We start from the raw sequence: 19,943 nt of genomic DNA on the forward strand, positions 1-19,943 counted from the left end.
GGCGGAAGTGGCGCACGCGGAAGCGGCGGCGACAGCGGCCGCCCGGGTTTGCGCAGCGGCGCCGGCGCGGCCCCGGCACGGCCGCCGCCCGCAGCCATGTTGCGCGGCCTGGGCAGCTGGCTGGGGCTGGAGCGGGCGGGCGAGGAGCAGCTGCTGCCCGCCGGCAAGAGGAGCGGCCCCGCAGAACAGGAGCAGGAGCAGGAGGAGGAGGAGGCAGGGTTGGCCGGGCAGGAGCAAGGCGAGCTGCAGGGGGACTCGGAGGCGCTGCTCAACCAGGCCAAGGGATTCGGCAGTGAGTGTCCCAGGGCTGCCGGCTTTCAAATATGAGCTACGGAAACAAGGCTGCAAGTGTGCCTTTGCGTTTTCCCCTCTTTCAGAGCTTTTTTTAAAGGAGTAGCGTTTCTTAAATGTCTTTTCTGTTGCCACTATGGGAGGAGGGCTGTGTGTGGCGAGAACAGATCTGTCTACGTGGAGTAATGTTCTTCGTGGGTTGGCTATGGGCGTTTGTCATTTTCTCGTAGGAAAATAATAATGGGGCTTGATGATTTTGTCGAACATGTCTGCAGGCTTAAAATCACAGAATGGGTTGGAAAGAACCTTGAAGATAATCTCATTCCAACCCCTCTGCCATGGGCAGGGACACCTTTTGCTAGACCAGGCTTAAAGCCCCATCCAGCCTGGCCTTGAACGCCCTGCCAAGGATGGGGCAAAGCTGTAATTTGCTATAAGTAAAATTCCTGCTCTATTGTAGTGAATTCTCGGGTAAAATTAATCCAAAGTACAGACCTAAACTCATGACGAAAGGTTTTTTTTAAAGCGGGGGGTTGGATTTTTTAAAAAATTGATGCTCTGAAATTCCGGATCAGTGTCATCTGAGAGGTTAATCTGAGCTGGTTCTTTACTGTGCGTTGTCTTGGGCAATCTGAACTGCAGCAGTTTAATCTGTGTGGTTTGGTCAAATGCCTGTCTAGTTGTGGTAAATTGATTCTAATCTGCTGCTTGCTCTGATTGTTCAGGAAGGAAAAAGGACTTTGAGTTTCAGGGGAAGAATAAGTATTGACTATTATCTATATAATGATCTGTCCCATAACTTGGTCTGTAAGTGAAAATTTTGTTTAGTGGTCAATGTGTCCATTGTCTGTGACACCAGATTAGGTTGAGGTGGAAAGGCTTTCTTGCTATTTTAACACATAGTCCTAGAAACCTCTGCATGGCTGACAACCTGGGGAGCTGTATAAAAAGAATGCCCTGGCAGATAAAGAATTTTGCTGGTAAAACCAAAGCTTTATAGACATTACTTTTTGCTCACGTTCATGCCATTACAGAAATTATGAGTGTTTTGCCAATGTGAACTAATAATAGAAATATTGCTAGGTACGTATTCTCAATACAGGCATACACTTGTAAGATGGAAGATGAGTTTCTTAGTCATTTGAAAGTGGTTTTCCACCACTAATCCTATTTTTCCAAGGCTAAGTACCACCCTTTCTGCAGTTTTATAAGTACCTTAGTTCAAAAGAATATTTGCCCTTGTTGGAAATACAACACATTTTGCTCTTCAGTGTGGTTCCAGGACTGGCCAAAACCACTTTGTGCAATAATGCCAGAATGTCACCAGACAGTCTTTGCACATTTTGCACCTAAAACAATAGGATATGAGAGACTTTCCAGGGATACATGAAACAGCCAATAAAAGCTGGTAGAGAGTAAGCAGTCCAGTAGGTTGCTGCTTCCTCTACTCTCATAAGGGGAATAATGTATGTGTCTATATCTAAAATATAGAACTTGACCTTTTTTTATACCTGAATCTTGTGATGGGTGTGTAACAGATATAAAAGATGCTAGTAAGTACTTGAAGGATGTTTGGTTACCTCCATTCTGTGACTTGTAAGCAAAAGTTGCATATAAAAAATTATCTTAAGGCTTGGCTAGACCTCTGCATACTTTGGTATTGGTTTGGTGATATCATAATGAGAACATTTTATCCACCACAGAGAATAGTCAGCTTTGCAAAAGGTGACATCAGTGTTCCAAAGTAACTCATTCTACCAGTGGTTAAGAATCTTGTGTTAAAGGAACTTTTTTTTTTTAATAAGATTATTTTTCACATTTCTAACCCATAGGGAAACTGGATTTTTTGAGAGTTCTTGAGAAGGAAGATGGTCTTTTGTTTGAAACCAAAGTGCTAGGTTTTAGTGGGGGGAGGATGTTTGTTCGGGGGTTTTTTTGGTTGGTTGATTGGTTGGTTTTTTTTTTTTACAACCCCCTGTATAAAAGTCAAAGGTGATATTCTGGAATAACTGAAATATCTGACCCCTTTTGAGCTGACTACCAAGCAGCACTCCCAGATCCCTTTCTGCGGGGCTGCTTTCCAGACATCCCTCTCCCAATTAATATTCATCCCACGTGCAGAATCCAGCATTTATTCTTGTCAAATTTCATGCCATTGATGTTTGCCCAAATGTTCCAATCTATCTAGATCCTTGTGCAATTATTTTATTTGCTATGGCACTGACACAATGTGTATGTATGTACTGGAACTGAGGTACTGCAGTCGTAATGCAACCATTCAGATAGAATTAAGTGCTTGTGACATCATACCATCTGAGAAATAGCACCAATGTTTTAAAATCGCTTGTCAATAAGCTGATATTGATGTTTCTGAAGGTTTATGATATGCATCTTGCTTCTTGCAAGTTTGTTCCCCTTAATTAAAATAGAATAGTACAGTGCAGATGGCCATGCTATGTGTATGCAGTCCTTTCCCTGCTACCTCTCTTCACTTCAGCGTTGCTGATACAAAGAATGTGACTCTTCGAGAATATTCTTCATTGCTGTTCTGACACTGAATATTTTCAGAAAATATGGCTCAGAAAAATGAGCCAACAGGGCCACAGTGCTTTTCATGGAGCTAAAGAGAGGAAGACAATGCAAAATAGATAAGGGCAAATGTCAAGAGCAAGCTTCTAGGCTAAGATTTTTGAAGGAGGTGTTACCTGCCTGAAATTTTTCATGGATTTGCTGCCTCAGTTTATAAGACTTCGTTGTGCATGTTGATTTTCTTAAAAAATGTAAGTCTGTTTTAATACTGTGGCTAAGTTACTTTATGGCTAAATGTCTCCAAAATACTTACATGAAATCAGGAAAGACGTGTTGCTTCAGAAAACTCATTGGAAAGGAGTATTTCGAGGACCATTAGCAATGTTTGATCTAGTAAACAAGGTTCACGTACAATTGATTTACAGAAAGTTGTGATCATCATCATCATAGTTAAAGAATATAAACTAGAAAAGGATAAATGGCATTTTAGGAGTTTTTTGTAGGCCAGAAGCTGGGTTAAGTTATTTTTAAAGAAACCTTAAAGTAGGTGTCCAAATGTCTAAAGAGAAGGAAAAGTAAATGTACAAAGAGAATTGGATGTAAAGAAATCTATTCTCAGGTCTTTCTTTTTTTGTCTGTGAAAGGTTACCTCTTCAATTTTGCCTCTGCTGCTACAAAAAAGATATCTGAGTCTGTTGCTGAAACAGCGCAGACAATAAAGAAGTCTGTAGAAGAAGGAAAAATTGACAGTATCATCGATAAGGTAATTTATTTCTAGACACTTGATCTAAAAGATCTGTTTGCTTACCATTGTTACAACATGTGGCATATCTGGCATTTGATAACATTTTTTTAAGCTGTCTTTAGATACTTTGTCTTTCAAGAGATACTGTATATCTCCTGTCAGGATGAATGTGACTGAAGTGTTTATTCATGGTACAGTTGCCAAAAAAAGATCACCCTGCTTTTCTCAGTGCTGCACCTGTGTTTGTTCAGTTCCCTCGGGATGTTGATACCCTGGAGAAAGACCAGAAGAAAATATGAAAAATGCTGATGTAGGTGGAAGGGCTGGAAGAATTTGAGACAGGCAGTTGGGGAATGTTTGTCTCAAGACGTGTGGACTGCTTTCTTTTTGCCCCACAGCTTATTTAGTTGGGAAAAGGAATGAGGTATCTTAAAAGCACCTCTGTGCAAAAGTCAGAATTAGTTTGGCATTATACATATTGTACCTTAGGACCCTAGGGGTATGCAGGTACAGTTTCGTAAGAACCAGTGGGCTGATGAAACACCTTGTTACTGTCCTGTTCTTTTCCCCACCCTGACCCTGCCACGTAGTTCTTGCCCTCTCTGTTCCTGTCTGTCAGCTCCAGTTGCTTAACTTGAGCCAGAAAGTGTTCATCCAGTGTTTTAAGCCACAAACTTGGCAGAAGGAAAAGGAAAAAAAAAGAAAAAGGCAGTAATAAGTGCCATGAAGTGTTCTGTGTTTGCTGTTGAGAGTACCTTGGAAGGGGAAGGGAACTGGTCCAAACCATCCCCACTGTAGTAGGGCTGTGCAGCCAGGAGTGTCTGACACAGGCAAACCTCTTTTCCTGCTCCTGTCTCTCAGACAGCCCTTCCGGGGAACTACAGTATTGCCTGTTTATTTTTTTAAATACAATAGAATTCTGCTTCTTGATATAATTAGTGTTCATGTTGTCTTCCAAATGAATCATCAAATGACATCAAATTAATTTCTATTACCATCACATTTTGCATTTTGTCTTCAGATTTCATTGACAGTTGTCCATATAATAATAGCAGAGATCTTTTTCCTTCTATAGTAATATCAGAGTCTAATGTAATTTTGATCTACATCAGAGAGGGAAAATCAAGTAACAAGATTATTTGTTAATTTAATACACTATTAATAATGCTCTTAAGAAACTGTAGCTAAGTACCTATGGCATATTTCATGCCTAAAATACCATTTTCTTCTTTTTTGTAAATGTCTTAGAGTAAAATGAATTCCCTGTTCCGATTAATCAGTATTACATACAGGAGAAACAAGATTATACCTGTACCATCACAAAGCTTTCTTCTAATACCATATACATTATTTTATTCCATAAGCAGAAAAAATTAACATAATTTTAAGCCAGAAGGAACCACAATAATCTTTTTTTTATAACTGACACTACTGTAGTTCTCTCACTGATAGTAATTTTAAACTGAAATACCGGATCACTGAAGGAAAAAAAATGTATAGGAATTTATCAGGATTTAGCTTGAAGACTTCTGTGCATTTTGGCAACTTGTTAATCCATAGACCTCACCACATAAAAGTTGTATTTTGTGAGTGGTTTTAAGTATTCATTTCTAGCTTCATCTTTTTTTGCCTCTGTTTTCAAGCATAGAACATTTGCATTCTTACTTCTGGATTATGACATTCCAAATTCTGAGACCATCCTCCATTTTTTAAATTCTAAATTCAACATAGAATATTTCTAAATTTTTTTTTCATGAAAATTTGTCAACAACCTAAGTGGAGAAGTTACTTTGTTTCAGCTAAGCAGGTGTTCTGAAATCCAACTTTACAATTTTGGAAGTCCACGTTCTTGCAAGGGATATGTTTCTTAAGCAGCTCTTGAAACTTCTGTAAGGCCAAAGATATCTCTAAGTGTTAGTGCTGTAAAAACATGTTGAAATAAATCTGAACAGTCTGTGCTGTCTGTGTTTGTTAAGGTGAGACAGTAAGCGGATATGCAGAGTACGCCAATGTTCAAATTACCCGCTAAGATTTTCCATCTCTTTTCCTTGTTCCCTGAACTTAATAAAACTATAAATATAATTCTGAAAGCATATGCCATAGTTTTAAATGCAGAATCAAATGTTTCAGTAAAAGGAAGTGTATGATTGACATGAAATACTTATAACTTACAAGAAGGGCCACCATGGATATAAGAATATGCACTGTATTTGAAAGCTCTTTCTGACTGAACATAAAACAAGAAGAGTGAATTTTATTTTATTTTTTTAATTGTGGTTCCCTAATTTTTATTTTAGACAATTATTGGAGACTTTCAGAAGGAACAGAAGAAATTTGTCCAAGAGCAGCAAACCAAAAAATCAGGTAATGTATGCTTTTTGTAATGATGCCTAACACCACAGAAGTGAAACCTTGATGAAAGCTGCATAATTGAGCTATATCTAGAACTAATCTATCAAAACACTATTTAATGAAGTACATTATTACAGAATTCAATGCATATGGTGGAATAGGAAGACGATATTTTTAAGTGAAGTTAGCATTATGTTATGTAGTTGGTTTAGGTTTGCTTTTTAACCAAATTCTGCTTTGTGAAATAAACTCAAAGATCACCATGCTAGCAAAGTTATTTTCTCACATTGTCTTTCATCATTGACTTTCATACTTTCTAATGTGTTATGTGAATGCAATAATTTCTGACATTTTGAGTGCGTAGTGACTCTGTTAATCTTTAAAATGAGCTGGTTTTAAATGGATTGTGATAAAAATTTTCACAGTGTTTTTAGTTAGTATATTAGTCTGGTTTCTTCTTGCAAGATTGCTTATGGGGTTGTGTTGTCTGTATTTCTATCTTATTGTCTGTTAGTAAATTTGGGATTCTCTTAATATATTTCAAAAGCTTCATGCAAATAGGTTGCTAGATTGGCCAGAGGAGGAGTAACAGATGGCCTGACTGAAAGTAGCATCAGCATCTGATGTGGATCCATGTGGGTGAAAAATCTTGCTGATATCAGCTGCACAGACAAATAAGTGTTGTTAGTTTAAGGGCACAAGAATTATTTATCTGCTACAGATGCATCATTATTGTCTCTGTAGGCTGAATTTGCATTGACAGTGAAGAGATTGATAAATATCTATACATCTGCAGCAGTTTATTTTCCTCTCTGTACAGCCCAAAGAAGTATTTTGAAAGTATCTGCATAATGATACAAACCAGCTGAACTGGAGTAGGCTTACTCAGGCTATAACAGTTTGTAATTCATAACAAATTTATAACGTTTTTCCCATTGTTAAACAATTGGCATCTTCTGGGTATAAATAACTTTGCAAACTTAATTTAGACAAAGTTTACATATTTAAAGTGGATCTGGAAATACTATTTGCAGGCAATTTAATCAGTTATACAGCACTACTTCAGTAGCTAAATTAAGGGGCACCAAATTCTGACTGATGCATGCTGAAAAGAATTCCCCACAGTTGTTTTTTTTTTTTTACAATAACAGAGATCGGCAACTATTTAGTGATTTTTTTTTTTACGTCTGGTAAGCAAAGATCCATTCCTAGGGTTTCGCTTACGCCATGGACTTAGTTTAGGAAAAAGACACCATGACTTGGCCAGCTGGTGTGACTGTTTATTTTTGTGACACTCTATGTTGTTACCTTATGTAAGGTCTGTTACTTGGAGTGGGTTTTTTTCAAGTAATATGCATGCAATTATCTTCCTCCTTTTAATACTAGAAGCAGCACTGCCTCCCTGGGCAGACAGCAATGAAGAAGAGACAATTCAACAACAAATACTGGCTTTATCAGCAGTAAGTATTTCACTTCCTGTAAGATCTGAAATTTTCTCTTGGGGAAATTAAAACTACTGTTTTTTTTAAAGTAAGTTTATTAAATTTCGTGTTTTCAAGATACTTTTAATATGTCTGTTACCACGCCAATCATGTGCAAGAGTAAATAGTTCTATGACTTTCAACTTGAACCCAAGCAGATCCCCAATGTAGTTTTTAGTTTTATAAGGGCTTTACAGATTGCTTTGCTGCTCTTGTGTGTGAAATATGGTGTCCTTTTTCTGATATCATTTAATGGCCATAAATATGTTCTTCAAAGGATAAACGGAATTTTCTGCGGGATCCTCCAGCAGGTGTGCAGTTTCATTTTGACTTTGATCAAATGTACCCTGTTGCACTGGTCATGTTACAAGAAGATGAGCTTCTCAATAGGATGAGATTTGACCTTGTTCCCAAACAGTAAGTAATTTCTGCTGGTGACTGTACTATCATGCTTTTAATGTGTCTGTAAATACCCATAAATTACTCCTTGTTCCTTTCACTTCCTTCAGTTCTTTATGTTCTTCCGATGTGTACATATATTTTTATGCTAGTGTCTAATACATGGAGTATTGCATTGCATTGCAGTTTATCTATTTGAGGTAAGGAAAAAAGTGTATCTGTGAGACAGAACTAATAAGGCCCTGTTGATTCAAATATGGGAGAGGCCCTCAGTATTTCCATGCCCAATGTGCTAAATTAAATGATTTTTTTTTCTCCAAAGAAAGGTAAAGGCAAAAATAAAAATGTTCAGGTCTGTTGGTGTAACTGACATCCCAGAAAGATGCTTACAGAGACCACCCCTGGAGAAATGGTAATAGAATGTGTCACCAAAAAAAGGAGCAATACAAGCAAGAAAAACTGGATTTTGAGAGGAAATGGGAAAAGCTCTGTTGCAGAGCTTTGTTCCTGTTATTCCTTGTCCAGTCCCAGACTTTGTTCCTAGTGCTTGTTTCACAACTCAACCTTATATTTAAGTGAGAGTTCCCAACATTACTCTTCTTGTCTAAGGATGAAAACAGAAAGAAAATCTTTTCTTGCGACATTTTCTGTCTTAAATCTCCTCCTCTTACAAACCTTCCCAGCTCCTCATTCTGTTTACCTTCTTCTCTGTTGTCAGTTCTGAAGATTTGTCCATATTCTCTGATGCTGTCTTCAGCCTCTGGTCATGCTATCCTTGCCTTTTCTACCACATTGCTTAGTATTTTTTTCACCTGTTCTTAGTCTCAGTGGTCACTGTTTGCCTGAATAGGTGTGAAGGTAACTTCATTCTTTCTTAACCTACGCAAGTTCCTCCCCATAGATCTTGCCATTTCTGCCTTCTGTTGCCTGTGGGTTAAAGTTGGGTCTTTTCTTTCTTGCTGGATGAATTTCAGAGGGAAATGTTACCTGAGGTAGGGGATAGTCTCCCACTTACCAGAGCTGGTCATTTCCAAGTTGGCAGTTTCTGGTTACTAAAGATTCTGTGGACTTGCTGAAAGATGTACAGATAATGGAAAAGTACTTCCGCAATGTAGGAATGGCTTCTGCCACCACAGATGTTCCAGTTCCACCTGATGTCTAGGGAAGATGTAGGCAATTATAGTTTGACAATAATAGAGTGTTTGGCTTAGAGGGGAGGAGAACGAGGTTGTCTGGCTTCTTGGGTTTGTTTACATAGTTTGTCAGGAGAGATGGAAAGCATCATATTTTTCCATACCATGTATTGCTGCATGCTGTTAAGCTTTTTCTAGAGTTATAACATTACTATTTTAGGTTCAAGTCAATTGCAAATACCTTGTGAGAGATAAGGAACTTCTAAAATGGTGGACTTTTTAGAATGTGTTAATGTCACAGATTTCTTTTTTAAGTTTTTACTTAAATAGCAGCTATGTGTACTTCTCCTCTCTACATATTTTATTTCAGTGCTAGATGGTAAAAGGAACCAAATTCCAAATGTAATAATCAAATTCTGTTTGTTTTCTCTAGTGTAAAGGAGGAGGTATTCTGGAGAAATTATTTCTATAGGGTATCCCTAATTAAACAGTCTGCACAACTCACTGCACTTGCAGCTCAACAGCAAGCAGCAGGAAAGGAAGAGAGCAAAGGCAGAGAAGAGGACAGTGAACTGAAAGGTATGGGAAACATTTGTTTTAGCACAGTTTGTTGACTTAGTGTCACACTGTTGCCTAAAATTGGAAGAAAAACTTCCCAGAGAATATTAAAATTGATAACATAAAGAGCAGTCTTTTAATGAAAGCTTTCATTTGCACATTTAATACCTATACGCATGTGCAGCATTGCATTTTCACAATTTTTATAAGTTTAATTAATTATCATGTCTAACAAGTACATCCAATAGAGGAACAGTTACCCTGGTAATACACCATTCGATCTGCCCCATTGGAGCCCCTCCAAGTGTTCTTAGCCCTATATCTTGTTATATCTACAATGTATTCTATTATTTCAGCTCATGTGCTGGTGCTAGACAGGATGTCCTTGCTAGAAACTGTTCTGGAAAATAAAACCAAACAGAATTTAAAGAATGTAGCATAATATGTGAGAAAGGGTAACTACTGTTTTGAAGTGTGAGAAAGTGCTAGATATATACATCTATATATTAAAAATCTACAAAGCTACAAATATATAAAAGAAGCTAAAAATCTTTAGGCATCAATAAATGCTCACTGTATACATCAGGTGCCATTACATATTTATCCTAGATTGCATATTAAATCAGGGCTTCTCTCACCATACTTGGTGTCTTTGTGTAGACTGGGGACAAGGAGGCTCCTGGTGCTTTTAAGCTGTTTTCCAGTTTCAGCCAGCTTTGTCAGAAGGGTGAAAATCTAAAGAGAAGAAATGTTGTACTTGGCTTCTAACAGCTCATCACCATTAGTGGTCTTAGATGTGATTTTTGACTTGTCAAAAAGAAGTAGGAGATGCCTTTGGTTCACTTGATCAGACCACAGGTACTAGCCAACCCAGCCAGCTGGCATATGGTTTGCTCTTGGCTTTTGCTCATCTCTCATGCCAAACAGAAATCAGTGAGAGTAGAACTACTTGTGTGTGGTGGTAGGATGTGGAAAGGCCCATAATGTATTGAGAAACAGAAAAAAGGGGGACCAGGAGGCTACCTGGGACTCAGCCTTGAGATGAAAAAGCTGCTTCAACAAAAGCATCTTCAGTTACATTGATCAGTTTCTACAGGTGATTCTTACTGACCCTCTTATGAACCACTGGACCTCTTTGCATGTTTACAGATTCTGCAAGCAGGAATATCTGTGGCTTAAAAAGAGTGTAAAGCAGTTAGTTGCTGGCAGAAACACAAAAGATAAGCAGTAGCTCATTAAATCTTAGCTTAACCTAGGTATACTCACCACCCCTGGTAAGACACCTGAAGGATCTTGGCAGGCAGGGTAGGCATTGGGCAGAAGGAGAAAGCCTTTGCTGCACCTTGGAATGGTTCTCGTATTTCCTATATCAATGAATTGTCATCCATGAAATCCACTAATACTTATGTCCTGTTGATGCTGCTGGCCTGACTGACAGTCAACTGATCACTGCCAAGTTAACTCCTTTTTCCTCCTTTTTGAATATAATATCTTTCCAGGTAGGTATTTTTCCTCTTGAGTCACCTTTCTTTTAGTCTTTTTATAGACTTTTTCACAGGTCTTTTGCACAGCTTAGTAGTCTTCTGCACAGTCTGAGCTAAGGTTACTCAGCTGGGCCTTTGCTCCTTGGATGAACTTTGGGGTGTAGGAGAGGCTTCAGGTGGATTTACAAAGCTGGGCTTCCATGTTGCATATGTGCCTTTGTTGTCAGTTTGTCTTGTGCTTCTCATAGCTTCTGTTTTGTTGGAGTGTCTTTGTGTCAGCCTAGGCAAGGTCCCCACCTACACTGGAGAAAGTAGTTTTCTCTGAGTAGATTCTGTAGTAGCCAATGCTGACAGGACAGGCTACTCCAGAATATACTGTAGACCAAGAGGCACCATTTCCCACTACTTTTATTCAGGACAGTTGTTCACTATCCCAAAACTACAGCTGTTTTACCTGAAGTGTCTCATCTTTACAGGAGAGATGGCATCGATCCTATTAAACAACAAAAATGTTATGTTTGAGTCATCCAAACCCTTGGAAAGTACCATTCAGTCAAAATGAAAGTTGCTGGGTTCTAGTAAAATTCCCATTGTGACTAAAGCAAAACATATCCTCATTAAAAAAAAACCAAAAAAACCTCCACTGTCTTTTGGCCTGTTGCAGCTCTTCTACCCTTCAAACCACCAGTGTGATGTATGCAGATAGATTTTCTAATGACTGCATGTTCTGTAATGACAAAGATACATGTACCAGACTGTAGTAAATGCATGTTTTGTTTGACTCAGAAATTGCATAGATTTGGGAAGCTCTGAATCATATGTGTTATTTTTGGTTTAAGTAACCTTTTTGAAAGTTGGATTCCCTAATTAGAGGCTAAACGTGGAAGTAATTGCTTGTTGGTAGTTCTTCATAATGTTCAGGGTTTATTCTTAAAGCTGAGTGTCTATAGAATGGAATTGTTAGCCTTCCATTTCTCTGTCTCCTCCTTAGCTGCTCTTTTTAGAAACTTTAATGAGTGTGGTTGATGTGAAAGGAAAAAAGACAAATGGAAGACATTTCATACTCTAGTGTAAAGACTTTATAAGATCTATAACAAAATGCCAAGCTCTAGTCCTTCTCTAGGTATTAGTAGCTCTGTAGTTAGGAACTAAGTCATCTTGGGATGAGAGGACACCACAGTGGAAGAGATGATGCCAGGCCAGTAGGTCCAGAATGAGGCTAATGGTGCGTCAGTCACACCTGACGCATGGGCCAGTGCAGAGCAGCTGTGTCCCATCTGCACCCGTGCAGCAGGTGGGGCCTGAGGCACCTCTCTTGAGCAACAAAGCATTACTGCCGTGTCCTACAGCTTCCCCAAGCAGGGAATGCTGGAGCCTCTTTTGCTGCAGTGTTGGGTTCAGTGACAAATCCTCTGGAGATAGGAAAATTGAAGGAAAAGAGAAGATGGGACAGAGCAGCGGGCACTGAGTAGATGAGCTATAAAAGCAGTGACAGCTACCAATTGGAGAATGGTTTTAATTAAAACTGGTCTTAATTTTAAAAATTAAACACAAAAAAATCAGAAATTGCTGAGTTAGCAAGAAGAGTCCACCTGGGCACCCTGTAGGAAGCAGAGCTGCAAGCTCAGAGCTGCTTTGCATGTTTAAGCAAAGAGAACTGCTAAGCAGGCACTCCACCACTACCACAGCCCCTGTATGTTAATTGTTCTTGCAGCCACCTGGCTCTTCATTGTAACTTCTCTTCCCTGAGAGCTGCATGAGGAAGAAAACTGGGATGTTCCTTTATCTGCCAGGGAAAAGATCTAACCTTGCTTGTAAACAATCATTGTCTTCCTAGCACCATGCTTAAATAGAGAATGCACAGTGAGTTTTCTTAGGAAACTGAGACCAGCTTCTAGGGTTTGTTTCTCAGTGACTTCCTTTACCTGTGTGAAAGGTAAGGCTGCAGAACATTGTTCTCATGTGCCCTTAGGGGGGTGCATAGTACGTGTGCAGTCTGGTCTGCCCAAGAGCTAACTGGCACTCATATCAGCAGTAGCACCCAGCCAGGGGAGTTTGAGAACTTCTGTGATAAACAGTGACTGGATTTCATGACCAAGTCTATGTATTTGTAACTTTAAAGAGCTTGGGATGTCATTTTGAGGGTCAGAGGGGTCCTGTGTATTAAGTTTGGAGCCATAATGAGGAAATGGCTTGCTAAATATGTCCTTATTAAGAATAGAAAATTGTTTCTCTCTGTTTCTGTAAATGGTTCACCTGTGGCTAAATTCAGCCTTTAACCACAAGGTTACAGTAAAATACAGTATTTCCTTGTATATTTAATAGCTATGCAAATTAAATGAGATTTTTATATATTTAAATTTTATCTACTTTTTTTTTCTCTTGATAGAAACAGTACGGCCAAAAACACCGCCTGTTACAATAAAGCCTCAAATAAAATCACAAGAGGTAAAAATGCTGTTATATTTTATCTGAGATTTAGTATGTGAAGGTGTTCCTTAATAATTAATTATGCATCTTTTTGAATAAGTTCTGCTATGAAACCATAATAATATAGTATCTGACAGTCCTAACTTGCTGCTGTTTTGCTGTGATTTTAATTTTTTGTATATGATCTTGAAACTCATTTTCAGTAGCAGAAAAGTAGTTTATCTGAAGAATGTTGTCCTTAGTATCCTGCATATTATGATGTGATTTTACTGTCAAGAGTGAAATTCCCAAAATGTTTGGAGTAGAAGGTTAGCATTGCATTGAGACACTAGCAGTTCCTTCATAAAAATATATTTGTGTGCCATGTTTTGTCCAGCTCTTCAAGCTGTAGTGAGGCTGAAGTGTAAAAAATCTAAATTATGCATTTCAATAGCAACACTGTTTTATTTCACTTTTGCTTGGTACTGCAAAAACCTTTACCTTAGCCACATAATGACCCTTGTTCATTTCTGGGTTGTAAAATTGGTGCCAGAGAACACTCTTGGCAGAAGCAGAGCTGTGTATTCTCTTGCCAATAATACACAGCAGGCAAAGATTTCCAAAGAATAGTCCTCTCTTAATCTTACTTTGGTGTAGAAAACTATTACTGAATTGTGGTGAAAATTTTAATATTTAGGTCCTGTTCTAAACTACTCAGGAGTTTATTATTGTTTCTGAAGATTACAAACTAAGAGTTAAAATAGTTAAGAGAGCACAAAAAGACAGCCTAGAATGTAAGGCAGATCATTTTCATTACAGCTATGTAACATTTTGGTTTGTACAAAAAAAAACTTAAGGAAAAGTAGCCAATAAAGAAAAACAGTTCTGAGAGTAATGCGTTTGGGTTTAGTCAACTCTATTTAAAAGCAGTCACATGAATGGAAGTATGTATTGGTGACTTGTTTTACCCTGTCTGAATAAGTTTATACTAAAGTGTCTTCTTGCAGGATGAGGAAGAGATTTCCACAAGTCCAGGTGTATCAGAATTTGTGAGTGATGCTTTTGATACCTGTAATCTGAATCAGGAAGATCTAAGAAAAGAAATGGAACAGCTAGTGCTAGATAAAAAGAAAGAAGAGACTTCAGCAGTAGAAGGTAAATCTATTATTACCTCTGTTTCTTACATAGAGCAATTCTAAGACAGGTTGATTTAAAAGGAAAAAAAAAAAAAAAAAAGTTGTAATTCAATTTAGAAAAGATCTGTGACCATTTTTTCCAAAGTGTATGAAACAACCTTCAATGAGATATTGCAGAAATAAATGATAATTTTTGCCATGGTCAAACCACATCTTCTACAGAATGTTAACTGTGAGTGGTTTAAATCCAAAGAACATAGGAGTTTTAGTTTGCTCTTATATGAAAGTGAGTGTAGGGTATTTTTTTTTCTTTCCTCCTTTCTCTTTCATAGGTTCTTCTGCATAATAACTGTTTTCTTTAACTGACATCATGTAGGTAAAGTACAGTATTTGAAAGTCAGGCTCTGTTTTCTTCTTTTGGCAGCAGCTAAAAAGGCAACATTTGCAACAGACTATGAGCTTGAAGTGGCCTCTGCCTACAAAGGTTTACAGGCATTTGGAACAGTTAAAATTTAACAAATAATTCGAAGAATGATGATAAGAAATTAAGTGGCACTTATTAAGTAAAATAATTCAGAAGAACTAATATCAGTCTATAGAGCATAAAAACAGTCTGTGGTGATGTGACTCTGGCCATACATAATTTACTATGACAACACTTCTGTAGGTAGATGCATATCACAAAATTTGCAGAATTTTCTTAAAATGCATGTTGGATTTTGCTGAATCATTGTTTTCTGATTTTTCTTCTGTCCAATACATAGCCAAGCTTGAGAAATTGTAATGAGTAATAGCAGTTTCTTGCATCTAGTTCTTTGATGAAAAGTGTTTCAATAGGTCATTAATGTGTTACTTGTCCAGAGAAATCTCAGCTGGCTGGACTGACTTGGACTCTGGAATTGCGTACGTCCCTATCTAGGCTGAAGTACCAACCAACGTGTAACACATCAAACGCCCATCTCCTCCCCCACACTCTTGCCTATGATAGGTAGGGCTAATTAAAACAGAGATTAACAGCACAGGAATGCCTTCTGATTCATTTTTTTGCCCTGAAGTATGAAATATGATTACCTTTAACCCTGATTAAATGAGCTTGCCTAGCTACGAATGTCAAGTGAGGAAAGTACCTTCTTCTTGGTTCTAAACTAGCTGCAGTACTTGATCGTGATTTCTTTTTTCAGTAACAGTATATCCACACTTTTACAAACTTTGTTTTTTTATGGAGATTTAAAATTGCAAAGGGAGATTCAGTTGATAGTAGAGTGAAAGACTGTAGAAAATGATATTGCAAAGGGACACTCATAACGACTTAATTGTGTATTTGCTCTTTATATCTTTATTATAGTATACATATAGGAATATAGCTTTGTATATTAATTAATTCCTACCTGTGATCAATAGGGAGGTGAAATTTCTGAAGTTCCTTTTGTTTCTAAGGAGTATAGTCCATAAAGTTTAGGGGGCATAAGAGCAATTCAGTGCAAATTCATCTAGTTTTATATAAATAAGCAACATTCAATATTATCCGTTAAATTCTTACACATCATTTGTCTCTTTTAGAAGAAACTGCTGATTGGGAAAAGGAATTACAACAGGAGCTTCAAGAGTATGAGGTGGTGACAGAATCAGAAAAGCGTGATGAAAACTGGGATAAAGAAATAGAAGAAATGCTGCAAGAAGAAAATTAAACATTTTCACAAAATCACTATAGCCCAAAGCTCTTTCGGAAGACTGACATAGATTTTTGCTTTCATATTTTGCTTACAAAAATATCTTCAGAAGACATAAAAAATTCTAAAATCATTATAATTCCATATGGGAATACAACCAGTATTTCTGTTCTTTATATGAGCAGTTTCCGAACTTTTATAGTCTTCAAAAGAAAAAAAAAGGAGGTAGATACTGCAGGTTATAATTAAAAGTGATGACATTAATACATGAAGCAGTGGTTCAGTTTGAGGCATTTTTAGGTAATCAAGAAGCTCTTCAAAGAGATTTCTAAATCTAAGAACTGCAATTTTTTTTGTGTACAGCCTTCTGTTAGGGATGTAAAAATGGATGTTTTGAGTAACTTAGTCCTTGACAACAATTCTTTCTTGACATTTGCACTCTGATCCCTGTATAATCTGTAAATGTGTACTATTTTTAAGGTACTTGTAGTTGGTAGATTTCACATGTATTTAACTTTGTTAATGTATGTAGCCAAAGAATTTATAGAAAACCCTATCGAATAACTTTCAAGGATTTGGTAAAACATGCTAATGCAGACTCCAAAAGAAGCTGATTATTTATCAGTCAGGCAGCAAATATTTAAGCATTTAAATTAGGATAGAGTTAGTAACTGCTTGAATTAAATTTGGGGTTGTTAATCATATTGAGATACTGAGGCAAATGGTTTAATGCATTCTTTCTGCAGAAGGAATGTTATGTTATTATCTGTTATGATAACAATCTGTTATGTTTTCATTTAATTTTACTGTCTTGAGAGCAAATTAAATGCTTCTCCTTATTTTAAGTGCTGAAACATTTATGTTAAAACTTTCACTGGTTTGGACATCTTTATTAAATACTGTAAATATGTGTAAAATTGGCTCATTTATTTGGAAGGAGGGCAGTGAGGAGTAAATACGCTTCAGACACAGATTTTTAAAATACACTTTTTTACAGTCCTTAAGACAGAATTTAAATTAAAAAATAGGGGGGTTTTCTCTAAAAGGTTTTTTATTCTTCATAGGCACCTGGATGTCTCCTGTGGTTATACCATTAAGTCAGTACCTTTATATATAGATAAATGAAAATTTTATTTTCTGTTTGTCATATATTTCATAAATTTCTGTGACAAAGCATTCATGAAATTCCAAATACAGAGGAAAATGGGTAAAATTAAGTAGGTCAGAGCCATTAAGCACAATTGAATTAGAGGCCTGTTACATACAGTAAGCTCTGTCTTAATGACATAATTCTGCAGAAAACTTTTGTAAAGAGACTGAAGAGATTATAGCTGTAATTACTCAGTCAATATTCATCTCCTGGGAAATGAAAAGAGCTGAGTAGTTTCCACTGCTGTTACTGTAAGAAAGGACTATTTAAAATTGTCTCCATTAGCAACTTGGACAGAAAGTTCTCCTCTATTTCTCATTATGGAAAAGGAATGGATTTAAACGTGCATACATTTGGCTTCTCAAATTGGTTTATTGCCATACACTTTCTCAACTGCAAACCATTTTAAGCACAATTTGTATTTTTATACTGTTTTTCACTTAGTTAATAGATGCGAGGTAAGTCACAGTAAATAAGAGGTACTTAAGGAGCTTTTTGTATCTGGGATTAATTACAGACGACAAAAATTAAACCTGTTACGCTTATAAAAATAAGACTATTCACAGCTCAATGGTTAGTCTTGATAAATGCAACTGCTCTAGATTTAAGATGCAGGTATTAGGATCTGTCTGCTGTACAGTTTGACATGATACCGTCTAAAAAGATGGGTAGTTGTATTCTGATAGTGGCAAATATTCCCCGGATGACTGAGAGCTCCAAAAGTCTGCTTTCTTAAAAACAAGCCTGATCATTTGTAATGTCTTCAATATGATGGCCTTATTTGCATGGGGCTTGTACATCAAGCTTCATCTTTCTTTTCATGTAAGCATAACCTATATAGTGGTCATAGATATTAAATTCCATTCCTCATAAAACATGGTTCCTTCATATAAAATTTTCTTTTTCCCCTTTTTGTGAAAATCGAGTATATCTATGAAATAAAAGAAACCAACCCACTGCTTAAATTTGCATTTAGAAAAGACAATAAAGTAGCAAGGCTGAATCTGACTTGAGCTCTGATATTTAAAGTCTATTATCAAAAGTCATATTAATATTTTCAAATCTGGGTGTCTGGTTTTAAGCTGGAAAACGGAAGTAAATTCTCCATAATCCTGCAGTTTTCAGGCCTGGCCTATTGCCTTTCATTTAGGTAGGTGCTACAAGTGCCTAGCAGTTCTTACTGTGCATGGGAAGAGGGAAAGTTTCTTCATTCCACTTGCTACGTGGGAGGAGCACACGTAGACCTTTTCACATTCATGGGGAATTTTGCATGCCTTTGTAGCCAAATGTGTCATAATAGTATATTACATAAGCAAGTGTGCTAATCTTTTCTTAACAACATCGTTCCAAGCACTGGGATGGTGCAGATGCTAAAATCCAACAAAACAGTGCTATGAAATCAGTGACAAAACCAAAAATGAATGTAAATAACATCATCCTGTGGATACAGTGTGACAGAAAGTACAGTTTGGCAACAAATCAAAAGATAGTTAACAAATTTTCTTAGAAGATAAACTTGCAGATTTTTTAATTAACTTTTGGGAAACGGGGCAAAGATAACCCAAGAATCATGTAAGTTATCTTAGAATAGTTCTGGGATACCAACATCTCTACTTATCTGTGCACTGAAAATCATCTTCAACTATTAGTTTATAATTCCAGTTGGTATTAGTTAATACCCATAAGGAATCTTTAAAATTTAATCTGTCTGGATGAAGAGGAAAGATTGTAAAATCTGGGAATAAGAAAAGTGTAGTGAAAAGTTCCCCTACATTTTTATGTAATCACTTAACAGGTGATCTGTTATCAAAGCTTTCAGTTTCCTGAATTGTTCTAGTAAACTTTTCATTTTTTTCATTTTTTGCCTCAGTATTTTTTTGTCTCTGCTGTGTGGTGATCTTGGTGGTTGGTGGGGTGATACATGTAGTACTGAAATGCAGGATGTCAATTTTAACTTTGTGGATTTAAAGAATAACCCTATGTGCGGGACTCTGTTACTGGACTCTGAGATGCATCCTTGAACTCTTGGCCACTCACATATTATTGACTTTTACTTTGCAATATCTATTACATAGAAAGGAGCAAAGTGTGTCTGGTTACTTCTCTGTGCCCTGCCAAGCAGAAGCAGCTGCATCGGGCCCTCAGTCCCAGGGCTGTGTCAAGAATGTGGTTGTACCATTGATGCCTTTTTCTCTGATCCTAAAAATATGAGCCAGACACAGGGTGATAAAAAGGCGTACCTTTATATAAGGATCCTCAGATGCACAGCTCGTTAGGTGGAAGACACCAAAGATGCCTCACGTGATGCACGTACAATTTTTATAGATTTTGCAAATTGGCATATCTGACAAGAGCCCCACATTTAGCAACACGCCTGGTGAAGTAATCCCCCTACTTCTAGTAGCTTCTAGATTCTACCCCCCTTCAGTGGGGACCAGGCCCTGTTTACAAAAATGTCTCAAAAAGCTGGTTTCAACTTTGGTTTCTAAGGAGAACCAAGATAGAATAGGGGTCCTGGAATTTGTTTTGTCTTCCTGCCTAGGAAAATGCTGAAGCTAAGCTACAAAGCTACAAATATATGTGTAAAGAATACAGAAAATATATAA

The 19,943-nt window shown here is 37.3% G+C and overlaps 1 protein-coding gene across 1 annotated transcript; it reads left to right on the top strand.

Annotated features, from left to right (window-relative positions):
• The first annotated feature begins 78 nt into the window (after window positions 1-78).
• Window positions 79-19,194, top strand: SYAP1 (synapse associated protein 1). The gene is made up of 9 exons (XM_066176884.1): window positions 79-292; window positions 3,465-3,583; window positions 5,863-5,929; window positions 7,304-7,377; window positions 7,676-7,815; window positions 9,364-9,509; window positions 13,362-13,420; window positions 14,389-14,536; window positions 16,078-19,194. Exons 1-9 carry the CDS (start codon window positions 97-99, stop codon window positions 16,203-16,205), a joined length of 1,077 nt encoding a protein of 358 aa, XP_066032981.1. The 5' UTR covers window positions 79-96; the 3' UTR covers window positions 16,206-19,194.
• The last annotated feature ends 749 nt before the right edge of the window (window positions 19,195-19,943 follow it).

The sequence above is a fragment of the Chamaea fasciata genome, unplaced genomic scaffold, assembly GCF_029207755.1.
Source record: "Chamaea fasciata isolate MVZ Bird 193981 ecotype frontalis unplaced genomic scaffold, bChaFas1.0.hap1 SCAF_2, whole genome shotgun sequence".
NCBI classification, from domain to species: domain Eukaryota; kingdom Metazoa; phylum Chordata; class Aves; order Passeriformes; family Sylviidae; genus Chamaea; species Chamaea fasciata.

What these genes read in the sequence shown, in the direction of transcription:
- SYAP1 (XM_066176884.1), top strand. Translation starts at nt 97, where the DNA reads ATGTTGCGCGGCCTGGGCAGCTGGCTGGGGCTGGAGCGGGCGGGCGAG. An exon ending in CCAGGCCAAGGGATTCGGCA is followed by an intron (nt 293 to 3,464) that starts GTGAGTGTCCCA and finishes TGTCTGTGAAAG; the next exon opens with GTTACCTCTTCAATTTTGCC. An exon ending in AGAGACTTCAGCAGTAGAAG is followed by an intron (nt 14,537 to 16,077) that starts GTAAATCTATTA and finishes TGTCTCTTTTAG; the next exon opens with AAGAAACTGCTGATTGGGAA.